The sequence below is a fragment of the Corvus moneduloides genome, chromosome 2, assembly GCF_009650955.1.
Source record: "Corvus moneduloides isolate bCorMon1 chromosome 2, bCorMon1.pri, whole genome shotgun sequence".
NCBI lineage: Eukaryota > Metazoa > Chordata > Aves > Passeriformes > Corvidae > Corvus > Corvus moneduloides.
The window spans coordinates 103,473,450-103,486,709 of record NC_045477.1 but is presented as its reverse complement, the minus strand read 5'-3'; the positions used below and the strand labels follow the sequence as shown (position 1 = coordinate 103,486,709).

Below are 13,260 nucleotides of genomic sequence, written 5' to 3'. Positions count from 1 at the left end.
ACATTTCTGGTACTTGCTTACACTGGGAACTTGAGAATGATCGATTACTCAGCACATTAAATAAGCTGTGCAAAGACAACAAACTATGTCAGACCACACAGACCAACTGGCCTGGCCTGGAAAAACTCAGAGCACTGTTGACGGGCACCATGAGATGGCCAACACTGCAAAGCAAAGCAAAGCAAAGCAAAGCAAAGCAAAGCAAAGCAAAGCAAAGCAAAGCAAAGCAGTAGCTTTTGACATTAAAACTGCACACAAAAACTAACTCTACATTGAAATATACGGTTTATTTCCTCAAAGTCAAGCAATACCATTTGTCAGTAGGTACATGTTAAGTGTCAGGCAGGAAAACTGTACATTTTCACTCTGGGCTGCAGGATCCAGACAGCTGGAGAAGCGTTGTGGAGATCTTTCACTATACAAAGAGATCTAGAAATGAGAACAACAAAGGATGAAGAAACAGCCATCCCCAGGATGCCAAAGGCAAAACATTAGCACCAGATTTTTTTCAAAAAGCAACAGTACAGCTATTTACAGATTTACATATAACATTGGGAGGCCACCATCTTCACGTTTCCAGGGTGAGTGATTTTCAACAGTTTTGAAAAAGGAAAGGAGATAATAGTGTTTATGCAACTGGTCTGTGAAAAGGATAATAGATATAGCTTTCACAATATTGCTACCTTTTATCAGAGATCTAAATCAAAGTACTGTATACAAACACATTGTAATTATATTATTCACATTTCACATACACATTTCAGAGTAACCACAATATGTAAAATTATTAAAATGCCACAGATAAAACAATACACACTTTTCTCCAAGCTAAAAGACAAGCATAATTTATGTTTAGTTTTGGGTTTGTTATGGTTAAGGGATAAGTTTAAGGACAAAGGGACCACTTGCCCTAGGAACATAGCAGCAAATAACTGTGAGATGCCAGAGGACTACATTTCTGAACTAGGAGGGAAAAACTAAGGTCAGCTGTAGCTCTTGCAAAATGGTAGCTCCATTTGACCTCAATTGATGCACATCATCATTTCAATTAAAATTTGGTCCAGGTATACCAAGTAGTGCACGATAAGGGTGTGTGTGGGGGCAACAGTCCTTTTAATGTTTGCATCTGTCTGTAAAGGAACAGCTTCCAGAGGTTCCCAGCTCGCAAGGAATTCACTGATCAGCGCCTCTCCAGTTCCTTCCCCCAAAAGCGAGGATTTGCAGAAGAAGGACAGAAACACTCTTGTGAATGCTGCCATACTGCAGGAGTAGTGGGAAGAATTCTTTGCTCTCTTTTCAACAGCTGACTATTTGTATTTTCAACCTGCTTAGCTACAGACTGGCATTCACATCAGCCCTGAAAATGGCTTCTGGTTGGGGAACCTATTTGTCTGAGGAGAGATAAATGTTTTCCTTACTATAATGGAAATGGCATATACACAGTCTTCCAAGACTTTCTTTGCCTGCAAAACTTTATCTTAACATAGAACTTGACACTTAAGACACTACAGAATTTCACTGTAGGTATCTAAGCAAGTCAGCATAACCCATTACTGCGCTGAAAACATGAGTTAGTACCTCTTTTTAGAGCTACTGGAAATTATCTAAGTCAATGGCAGTATAAGGAGAACACAAGCAGTGTTCTGGTACTGTGAACTAATATCCTCTCCTTTATCACTGTTCAATGGAAAAAACAAGCAAACAGCCCCACTTATGTTCACAGTTACAAAGCAAAGTTGCTCCAAGTAATGCACAGTACTTACATGGCAGAATTGTTTATATTACATTTGGTAGTTTGGGAAAGAGGAACGAACAGCATTATGTAGGTCAACTTCAGTAGAACTTAACTGGCTATATAAAACCATCACAATGTTGGGCAACCAGAAGAAAAACGGAAGCAGTGTCCTTAACCTACATTTATTTCAATGAAGTAGCGGGTTTGGGACAAGAAGAATAAAAACATGCATAAAAAAGCACAAAAAAAGCAAAGAAGCCTTCTAAATAATTTAGATGAAAAATGTTTTGAATAAAATCAGCACAGTACTTCCAGCCCATTTTTTAAATCAAGTACAACTTGGTAAAGAAAATCACTTGCATTGCCTTAAGAGGGTGTACAAATATGCTTGCAAAATAATTTAAGAAAAAATCTTCAGCAAGGTAGGCATTAGGTGATTTGCAAGCTGGTTAAGAAGCATTTAACTGAGACTAATTTTAAAGTTGTTTTCTGCAAGGGGAAAGTGCCATCCTATATACAATATTACAAAAAAAGTGTCTGATGCCACAGGATCAGAGTGACACTGCATTTCAGCAATCTGAATATATTAGCTATAAGATGCACGCTTCCCCTATTTAATGTGTCTTTAAAAAAACATAAAAACCCACTAAATTTGGAGCTTCTAAATGTGTGTGCATTCATGAATTGCTGTGGGGTTTCCCAGCAGACTGTGCGGCATCTGAACATAAAGGAAGTATACAACCTATTCTAAAAACCATTGTTTGCATGCACAACTGCCACAGACTTTGAACATACTGAGCAGAAAGGTTAAGAGTCTGTCCTCTTCTGTGGAGCTTTCTGGAAGTTAAGCAATGAGGAACAGATGTAGAGTCCAGCAATAAAAATGTGTTCTAAAAACTTAAATACATCATTCCAAAAAAAAAGAAAGAGAGCATTATTGCTGTTGTGAGAGCTATTTTTCTCTTGTGCACTTGTTTCTCTACCAGACACTCAGACAAGCCAATATACTCATTTGTATACTTGGAAACTCCTCTATCCCTTTCTTCTTTCCCATTTTTCCCATTTTAGTTGGACTCAGTGCCCTTATTTTAGCCGCTCAGGTTGGAGGCTGTCAGTCAGACACTTCAGCTGCTCCTCCCCCAGCTTGATCTTGTCCTCAAGCTCTCGCTGCTCAATGATGAGGCCCGACTTCATTTTCACAAAGTGCTCGTAGTCTGCTAAGTTCTCCTCGCTCAAGTAGTTCGCCAAAATGTCGAAGACAATGCGCTCTCGACGATCCAGGTTCTCCTTCAGTTCCTTTGCATCATCATGTTGCTGGGTCAGCAGCTTTTGCTTATCTACCAATGTCCGCTTAGGAGAGAAGAAAAGCAGTTATAAATTCACTGGGTACACTAGGATGGGACAACAGCTTCACTGTTTGAATCTCAAGTCTGTTTCATCTGCAGAGACCTTCCTGAATATTTAGAAAGGTGGAAAAAGAATGCTCCTTAAAATTTAGACTAATAAAATGGATTAGCAAGCTGATAAAAAATATGCACCATTACTTTCTACTGGCCTCAAAAGCATTACTTCAAAGACTCCTTTACTATTTAATAGTTCTAAATAGCTGTATACAATACAGTTGCCTTTGAAAAACAGTTCTTCAAATTAAGACTTGGCTCAGCAGTGTCTTACATCTTTCATACACAGCACTGGCACAGCTGTGGTTACAGAAACCAGAAACAGACCAATTAATGGAGCAATTTGTTCTTACACAGCTCCTGACACTGTGTATTTAGCAATTCTGCTGCATCTACAAGCCTTCCCTATGAGATGTGAAGTCCTGTAGTCTTCAGACATGAACAAGAGTCAAAGCTGAGGCAAGACAACAGAAGGGCAAAAGGGAAGCAAAACCAAAAAAGCATTATTCTCCAAAAAGGGCTGTAAACTTTCTGCTTTGTGCCTTCACAAGAGACAAAATAGGAAAAAGGGAGGTTGAATGGAGGAACACACAAAGGAAGAGGACAGCAGAGGAGAGCAGCTGTATTCCTCTCCCCCAGCATCACCTGTCTACACAGCCAACAGCCCCACCTGAATCATGGGGCTACACTCCTTTGGCAGTACACAAACAGGAGCATCATCAATCCAACCTATTGCACATGTCTGCCTACAAGTGATTGTCTTTTTCCCGTGACAGAGTATGGCTGGCTTACTCTGACATCAAGAATTCTGTACAGATGTCTGAACTTAATTAAAAAGTACCCCTAAGAGGTACCAATCCATAACTTCTAGCCTTACTTCAGAGATGAACTTTCTTTGAGAAGTTGTCTTCAAATAAACCCCAGTCTGTTCTAATAAATGTGCCCATCTTTTTAATTTGCACCTTCTTTTAAATTACAAATGCTATTTAATAAGCCTGAAGGATTTACAGAGAAGTGTTTTTGTAGAGTATAAAACAGTCTTTTCAAGATGGAAGATGAGACAAAGGGGACTACAGACCAGTGAGCTTTAGTAAACCTACCTGTCAGAGTTGTACATGCATCCTGTGCTGACTCTCTTTCTACAGACAGCCCAAAGCTCAAGAGTGAAATGTTTTCAGATTTGTACTCTCAATGTACTTGAAATACACAGCCTAGATTAACTCAGAAGTCAAGACAGCTATGAAAGACAAGTCACAGAAATCACATACTATTAGAAAAACAGTTTAATCTTCCTTTGAACTTATGCCAGGGGAAAAAAAAAATCCCACTGCAAGTTGCAAGCAGAATTATCTACTGCAAAGAGATGGAACTAACAATTCTCCTGAACTCACAACGACAACTAGCAGACAGCCCCAGACTCAGGAGTGTGGCTAGACTGCTCCCAGGGCAGCCTTGCAGGTGTGTGTATGCTGAGCAGCAGAACTAGCCAGAATTTGATGAGTGCAAGAGGACATGGCCACAAAGGGCAAGCAATGCTAAGACACTGGCCTTGCTGTGTAAGAGGAAGGCGGCTGGTAGCCCTTCAGGTGAAGGCCCTTTCAAAGCTGAACTTGAAATATCTGATACTGCTCCCTGTGGCAAAAGAAGACCTATAGCAGAGTGTCTGATAGTCAAAATATTAACTCAGCAGTCATTATTTGAATGCTTTTATTTAGAAAGTCTGGTAAACTGTTGCAAGTTCCTAGAAAGTGGAAAGCTATCAGAGCAATGTCTATTGGACAACATCAGCATGGGGAAAAAAAAAAAATCGGTGATCACTGGGAATATGCTCCCCAACAACAGAAGTAAAATCCCGTTTGTTTCTATGGTACATTAGTGGTTCACCACATGTTATCATTTGACCTACAAAATACTAAAGGACAACAAAAAAAGCCACAAGCACCAGTCTAAATTCAACACTTCTAGATAGGTTTCATAGAATCGTTTGGGTTGGAAGGCACCTTAAAGATCATGTAGTTCCAACCCCCCTCTCACCAGACCAGGTTGCTCAAAGTCCAATCCAAGCTGGTCTTGAATATTTCCAGGAAGGAAGGTGACACTGATCATGCTGTAATCAAACCTCTCCTGATGGAAGAGAGTTTTTGAAGTCCTTGCTAGGAGTTCCAGAGACAAATGGGACTCTCAGCCTTCACTGCTTCTTGATCATTGTTTATTGAGTCTTATCAGAGAAAAAGAGTCACTAGCGTGACCCAGACATGGCACAGAGCAGAGAATGCAGGAGAAAGCCGAATTATCAAGATTACATGACCTTTTTAAAGGTAAATTAACCAATGGTTACTAAAAATGTACATTATTTTTACTTTTCTACCAATTATTTAGTAACACAGCCAGGAACTGTGGAATTCTTTGTCCAATCATCCCAAACTACTTTTACTGCAGAATATGGAGTAGTAGTAGAAGGAGGAGGTTTGGAGAACAACAACAATCCTCCATTTTGATGTTTTTTGCTTTTATCTATTTACTACATTAACAAACCCAAAATCTCTAAATTTTTCACCCTGTGACAATCTTACATAGTAGTCTATCACCTAATTTACACTAGTGTAGTTTCTAGTTCTTCTCTAAGAGTAGCAGTCTTTTCCAAGGATGGAGGTCAAAACAGTGTTGTTCAGGGGGGTAAAATTCCTCAAAACGGGCAGAGAAACATTCTCTGCACTCTGGGTTCCCACAGAGGGCAGGTCTGCAACCTCTCTGGGCAACCTGTTCCAGTGCCTCACCACCCTCAGGGAAGAATTTCTTCCTAGTATCTTATCTAAACCTGTCCTCCTTCACCTGAAGGCCATTCCCTCTTGTCCTATCACTACATGCCCTTGTAAAAACTCCCTCTCCAGCCCTCTTGTAAGCCCCCTTTAGTTACTGGCAGGTTGCTCTAAGAGCTCCCTGGTACCCTCTTCTCCAGGCTGAGTAGCCCCAACTCTCTGCCTGTCTTCATAGGAGCCATGCTCAGGCCTCTGATCAACTGAGTGGCCTTACTCTGGAAGTGTTCCAACAGGTCCACGTCCTTCTTGTGTTTTGTCCCCCAGAGCTGGATGCAGCACTGCTGGTGGGGTCTCCCAGGAGCAGAGGGGCAGAATCCCTCCCTTGACCTGCTGGCCACGCTGCTTTTGATGCAGCCCAGGACACGTTTGGCTCTCTGGGCTCCAAGTCCACATTGCTGAGTCATGTTGAGCTTTTCATCCACCAACACCCCCAAGTCTTTCCCTCCAGGGCTTGTCTCAGTCCTGATGGATCTCTCCTGATGTTACTATGGCAAGACTGGTGTCAGTGCATGTGAAGATGAATGGGAATTAGAATATGTTAGGGATTTGGATTTCTGTCAGTATAAATTTGACATCAGAGCACACAGAATTTCTGACTGTCCTTACTACACCACCTCCTCACCATCTTCCTTTTCCACACCCAGCCAGCAAGCTATTTCTATCGCAGCTCTCAAGCTGTGTTTCCTATGTGCACACATCATCTGGTAGTTCCTTCCCCATTAGGCAACTGCAACCACACTTAGAAAAAAGTCTAATGAGGGATTAAATTTCTCTTAGAGTCAAAAGCTTTGATCTGCCCTTTAATAAGCTGTCAAATACTTTCCCCCTCAGAGAGAGGTCTGAACAGCCATTAATCAAGTATGTTAGGGCCAAACAGCAAAAGCACAGCTTCAGATCAGTCCCAGCACTTACTGGTTCTTGTGTGTGAAACAGTGCAACATGCTGAAGAAACAACATGAAGCCACAGCCCATGGAAAAAATTCTGTTACAACACTTAGGTGGACTGCTGGCATTTCAGTCCACAGCTCCAAGCCAAAAATCCTACTTCACATTCATTTAACCGTAGAAGTTAAACTCACTTAATACACACCCCCCCCTCCACACTCTCTATTTATTTTAGCCTAAGTTTCACACATACCTACATCTCTACTTTGGTGCATATCTGCATTGCTATGTATCTCCTTTCCAGGTAAGGCCTGATGGGATTTCAAGTTAAACAAATTTCTGCAAGCAGGTTAAGAGCACCTTGAATGCTCCTGCTCCTGAAATTTTCACTTCTGCTGGGAGTCCTCCACATCACTACCAGGCTATTCCGCTTGGGTAAAACATGTTTTCTACTGAAAAATTCTTTTTGCAATGCTTCCCCTTGTCCCCCCCCACCCCTTTCTTTTAAAGGCTTGTCCTTCTGTTGTTTCTTGCTCTTGTTCCTCGCTAGGCATTGTGGAAGGAAGCTGTAGTAGATGAGAAGCATTTTCTTTCTAACAACCTTAGAGATTTGCATCAAGATCCTTGTTGAGTATAAAGAAGTCTGCAAGCTTTCTGCATTACAGCATGAACACTCCTTTTCCCATCTTGAATTGTTACAATATTTTTGTATGCCTCCTTTTTATGCTCTTATCAGTAGATTCCCTCTTTCTTTAAACTTTTGCCAAGAAGCCTGTTTTCCAGTATGTTGCACCCCAAACCCACTTTTTCTCAGCAAGCCACTTGTAGTTCCAGTATTCCAAGAAAAGAAGGCAAGGAGAAACGTTTTAAGAAATCTTAAAAAAACAGCCATATGAGATGTATCCACTCACTATCCCTCATGTTAAGCACTGCAATTGAGATAAACAAAACCAAGCAAAAACCCCCCCCAGGAGCTTCCCTAAATGTTGGGGTATTATTGTTGGCCCTTCTCACCCGTTCTTCTGGAGAGGTGTTGTCATCCAGGTTGTTGAGGGCGTTTTCCACCCGGGCCAGACGGCCGGACAGGGACAGCAGGAGGTTGACCACTTTGTCAAGGTCGCCAATAAACATCTTGAATTTGTCAAACTCATTTGGTTTGCAGACTTCTTTCACAATGGCCTCTACCTCCTCCCCCAGGATATTGTTTGCTTGGATATCTTCCAGAAGTGTCTCCCGTGCTTCTCTCAGCACCTGCAGCTTCCTACTAATGCTGTCAATAAGTTCTTGCTGCGTAAAATAAAGGAGATAAGAATTTATTAGCATTTTTCCCTACTTCTGAAAGTCATGTCAGCTAGCACTTTAATACATTTCAAACTTCCATGAGGCTTTGACAATGAGTGCATTACAAATAAATACATGTCTGTGTCTAAAGTCAATACCTCTGCATTCAAAGGTTCAGGACATAGCTGTACAATGCTCAGCTTGAGACCTGTGTTAAAGCAAATTACCTTTGGGGAAAAAGACGAAGGCTTTTCACTGCACCAACAAGCATTCCTGCTTCTTCTTTGAGCAGCTTCAAAGCCTGCTGTGAGCTGCAGAAAGTACAGCACACGCCTGTGTCTCTAAATACCAGGTCCATGACACCTTGCTGAAGAGCTGCACTTAGGAAGATACACAGTACCAGAAAAACAATCCTGTATTTTCCACACGATGCAGTTAAAACTAGGGCACTGTCAAGCTTTCTTTTCCTTTCTGCATGATATTAGCATTCCTCCAATAGCAGTCCTTCCACGCTCAGAAAATCTTAGCATTAACAGTGCCTTATAACATTTCTGTAGGGTAGTCATAATCCCTATGGCACAGAGCAGGGAATAAAATCTACTGTACTGTACAAAGCAGCTCTGTGCAAAGCTGTGCGAAGTGGCTCTGCCAAAGGACCAAAGAAACATGTCACTGTCTCAGGCCAGGCGAATACACAACCTCACTTGAAGTTTGGGGGGCTTCTGTACTATAGCCCCCACTGCCTGAGGTGCACATGCACTGCCTTAGAAAAGCACGTCAGGTGCAGAACCAACAGAAACCAGACCAAGGATCCAGATCTCCTTTGATCACCTGTGGTCCCTCTGTGCTACTCCCCTGCATTTGGGCAAGAGGTCTTGTTTCTTACATGCCCATAAGCTTTCACTGGTGCACAAGGGGTGGAAGTTAGTTCAGCTAGTTGTCAACTCTGAGATGAATCACACCCTAAAAATGCCTCATTCATTTAAATGTAGATGCCTATTTAGCATTCAGCTAATTTCAGGTAAGAAAATTTTCCAAAGCATTCTCTAAACACACACCTCAGTGCAAATTCTGAATGAAAATTACATCCTTTAAAATAATCATTCTTTCACAGTACCCCTAGCTTTTTTTCTTTTTTTAAATTACTCATGACATTCTTTAGGAACTCTGCTTTCTAAATGCAAATCTGATTACAAGCCTTCATGATTACTGAGAAACATTACTGATAGCAGCTGCTGCTCAGAGAGGCCACTGAACAGTCATTGCCAATTTATTTTGGGAACAAAAACCAATACAAAACAAAGTCTGCCATCTTAACAGAAAGCAGCTACACCCTGAAAATGTAACAGCCGTTTTGAAAGTAGCAATTCAACCCATGGATTATCCATACTGGTTTTTTCCTTTCTGATTTAATGTACTCAGTCCAGGTTAATCTGGATCCGGGCTATCTGTTAGCCTGGGTGCCCAAAAGATTAAGGTAGTAAGCAGTTCTACAGATGCCTGCTTTACTGACTGATTAATCTGCAGGATTTGACTTTTTCCCCCTTCTCTCAATGCAAATGCAATTTGATTTGGATTATGTAGGTCACAGTGCTACACTCCCATTTCCCTCAGATGACATGCACTATGCTGCTGTTTCATCATTCAAAACACAGCAGGATACTGTGGTGCTCTATGTTATTATATCAAGTTTTTTCACTTCTGCATCTGTGCTACAACTTTCTTTAATTAAAAAAAAAGCCACAAGGCTGCTCAGCATTTACTGATCTGGTCTGCCAGTCCAGATCAGTGCTCTCAGTTTCTTTCTTTAAAAAAAGAAAGAAGCCATTTTCCCAGTAACATCCTCATCCTGTTTAATAACATCCCAAGCATCTGAAGCTTACCCCTAAAGCAACAATTTTTCAGGTGCGAAGGCCATAAATACTCTCTAAGACGGTCATATCTATTAAGAATTGGATTATGATCACTGATTGCTTCCTACCCAGATGAAGCAGCTTCTGCATGCAACAACTGCGAACTCACTACATGCTTTTGCAGAAAACCTGTATGATGTTCAATATCTACTGAGCCAGAAGAGCTGCAGTCTACATCTTGAAACTGCCAGATGAATAATTTATAGCTGTGGATTCTGTACCAGTACGCAGGAAAACAATAAAGTCATTCTTGCTGATCTGACTAGCAACACAAAGTGGTTCAGCAGAGCACTGCTCAGGTGGCTCACTGCTTGGCATGCTTTTACATAGATTATACTCTGCTTTCAGCTCACCACCCCACTCCTAAGGAATTCAAGCCTCAAACTAGAAAAAAACTGGCATACATGAATTATTTTTACATTCTTCAGGAGTTGCTGAAATTTTCCCAAGGGCAAAGGTGAAACTTCCTACACAGCCACACATGGATTTTCCTTGCTACAAAAGACACTTTTATAGCATCTTCAACATCTAATCAGTATTTCATAATTGTGGTAAACCTACATTAAACTCAGTACATAGGACACACACATTCCATTCCTGCTAGCTGGGAATACAGGGATTTGCAAAAAAAAAAAAAAAAAAAAAAAAAATTAACAACCCTAAATGAAATTCCTATACTTATTTCAAAAAAAAAAAAAAAAAAAAAGCACCACACATTTCTGGTTTGCAGAGCAGAGAATGACAAATACAGCAATTATTCCACAGTGGACTGCAATTAAGAAATCTCAGAACTACCTACCAGTTTCCAGGAATCAAGAAACAGGTTCTGGGCATATGGCCCCTCTAAAATTAGTGAAGTCAGAAAGTGTGCCATTAAAATGTTCAGGTCCGTAACAATCCCTTATTAAACTGTTGCCAAATATGAGAAGCTGGGCCAAGCTGTATCTTCTGTCCATTTAATAAAGATGCCTTGACCCAGTTACAATGAGTTTTATATGTTTTCTGACAAGATCCATGATGAAAGCTCATTGAACTGAGTGCTCCATCCTACCCCAGGTGGAAGAGCAGGGAGAGAAGCAAGCAGCATGGTGTGTGTGCTACAACACGTACACTTAGAGGAGAAGATGGGAGGGGTTCTGCTAACAGCTCTTTATGAAAACCTTTCCATCTCATATGATTAGTGGTATATACTGAAGCTGGGGGGATGGATGGAGAAGTATGAAAAGGGTGAACATGATTTTCTGGTGTTCTTGCTTAAAAAAGTTTTAGTATTTAGTTTGTTGGGCAAACAAGGTTTAATTTTACCTCCCTCCTACTCTGTAATTAATGAGAATGAAACTAAATCTAGCAAAAATCATGAACGTGACAGTCATGTGTGGCACCAGATAAAACCAAATTATTTAAAACGAAGCGAAATCCTTAATTTGTCTAAGTAGTACAGCTGTTGGATTCAGCAGCTGTCTAGCAAGAGGGTGAGGGAAGGTCTCCAGCTGCAGCCACACCATGCCCCTGGCAGTGCACAGCACACTGAACCGTGCGATGCAGAGGCAGCAGAGGGAGGTAACAGAAAACACAACAGCCCCCTCAAATGCAGTGCCAGCCACGTGTGCACTGAACCAGAGGTGGAAATCTCTCATTCTTAGCAACTAAATGTATTCCTGATAATTAAAAGTCATTTCTTTGGGACTGGATTATCAAGTACACCCTAGCAGCTGATTTTTAAGCAGAGAGCTGACTTGGACAGAAAAGGTTTGCACACCACTGCATTACTGGCTTAGGTAAACAGAGCTAAACTACATCACTCTACTTGATCAAACAGAAATTTCCTGCAGCTTATGTGTACTGGGAACAAGGATTAAAATATTTTATGCCAAATCACTAATGAGATGAATGCAATGATTTTACTGTAGGACAACACTTTCTCCATCCACACAAATGTCAGATCATCATTGTAGTATCTAGGGAATTATGGTGACCTTTGATCAGAAATAAAACACCAAAGGATGGGGATGAATAAGAAGACTGCTTCCCTCCCTTGTGATGAGTAACTTCTACTGAATGCACCAAGCTAATTAGTTATCTCCCACAATCATTATTAATTTGGGAAGCAGGAGAAATAGTTTGCTGCTCATGGAAACAACGGGGGAGGAAAATAAAAAAGAAAGAAGAAGGTATTTGTATGTTCCTTCTCTCTCAAGACAAACCCAAATTCTGGACCTAAATTTCAAAAATTTGGAACAACTAAAACCACCACCAGCTTCAGTGGGATACATGAGAACTGCTGTTTCTTTGTACAGAGTGAGAAATATAGAAGAACTTCAAATAGAAAATGGTATTCTAAAATAACCTCCCCAAAACTACTCCCCTTGCGACTTTCCAAAACATGCAACAAGTTGCAAGCAGCACCTAATATCAAGTTCCTAAATTCACAGGTGTACACTTAACTCATCCCCAAAAACAAACAAAAAAACCCCCCAGAACCAAAAGAGGCTGATTTTTCCAACTGATCCTGTACATCTAGAAGGCCTTTTATTGAGGGGTGTTTAGTCAAACAAATTCACAGTTAACGTAATGAACACAACTCAGAGCCTCCCATTACACTTTTAGAAACGTCTTTTACCTTCTTTTCTGACAAGTCATGATCCAGCTCATCTTCAGAATCATCCTCACTCTGCTGCTGTTGCTGCTGCTCCTGCATGTCCTTCATTTTAATCAGCAGCTCTGCCTTTGGTGCAGATGTGCTGTAGTAAGTAGAATTGGTTGTCAGGGAGATGGCAGATGGTGCACTCTGCTCCTCTTTCCTGCGAAAAAGTCAAAACTTTCATTAACTGCCTTGTCAGACTAATTAATGAAAAGAAAGGAGAATCTTTTAGAGCCATCATTTCACAAGCAAGCAGGGGTTTCAAGAGAAAACCATTACCTATGTAAATAGGATAAATAAACACTGTCTGTGAAGAAAATTTGTATGAATTCAGTACATGCTCAGCAAAAACTAAAACTGAAATCATGCAGGAGACCTTTCACCATTACAAGAAGTGAAATGGATCAAAGATATCTCATCTGGAAACAAAATGGAAAGTTACATTTTACAAAGTAGTGCAAAAAATCTGTGTCATAGACAGCATCCTTTTGGACTGGGATAGTACAATGTAAGTATTCAACTTTTTCATTTGGGAATCATAAACTTCTTGAGAAGGATACAACTTATCAGATAATTTGTATCAAGA

The 13,260-nt window shown here is 40.7% G+C and overlaps 1 protein-coding gene across 5 annotated transcripts in view; it reads right to left on the bottom strand.

Moving 5' to 3' along the window:
* Positions 1–266: 266 nt before the first annotated feature.
* SHROOM2 (shroom family member 2) overlaps positions 267–13,260 on the bottom strand; it is a 118,320-nt gene continuing 105,326 nt past the window's right edge. For all 5 annotated transcript variants that reach the window (XM_032100612.1, XM_032100613.1, XM_032100616.1 and 2 more), the window contains 3 exons: positions 12,654–12,834; positions 7,854–8,126; positions 267–3,085 (listed from right to left, as the gene is read on the bottom strand). In XM_032100612.1, the coding sequence (XP_031956503.1) occupies positions 2,819–3,085; positions 7,854–8,126; positions 12,654–12,834 (721 nt within the window). In that variant the 3' untranslated portion in view covers positions 267–2,818. The remainder of the gene's footprint in view (positions 3,086–7,853; positions 8,127–12,653; positions 12,835–13,260) is intronic.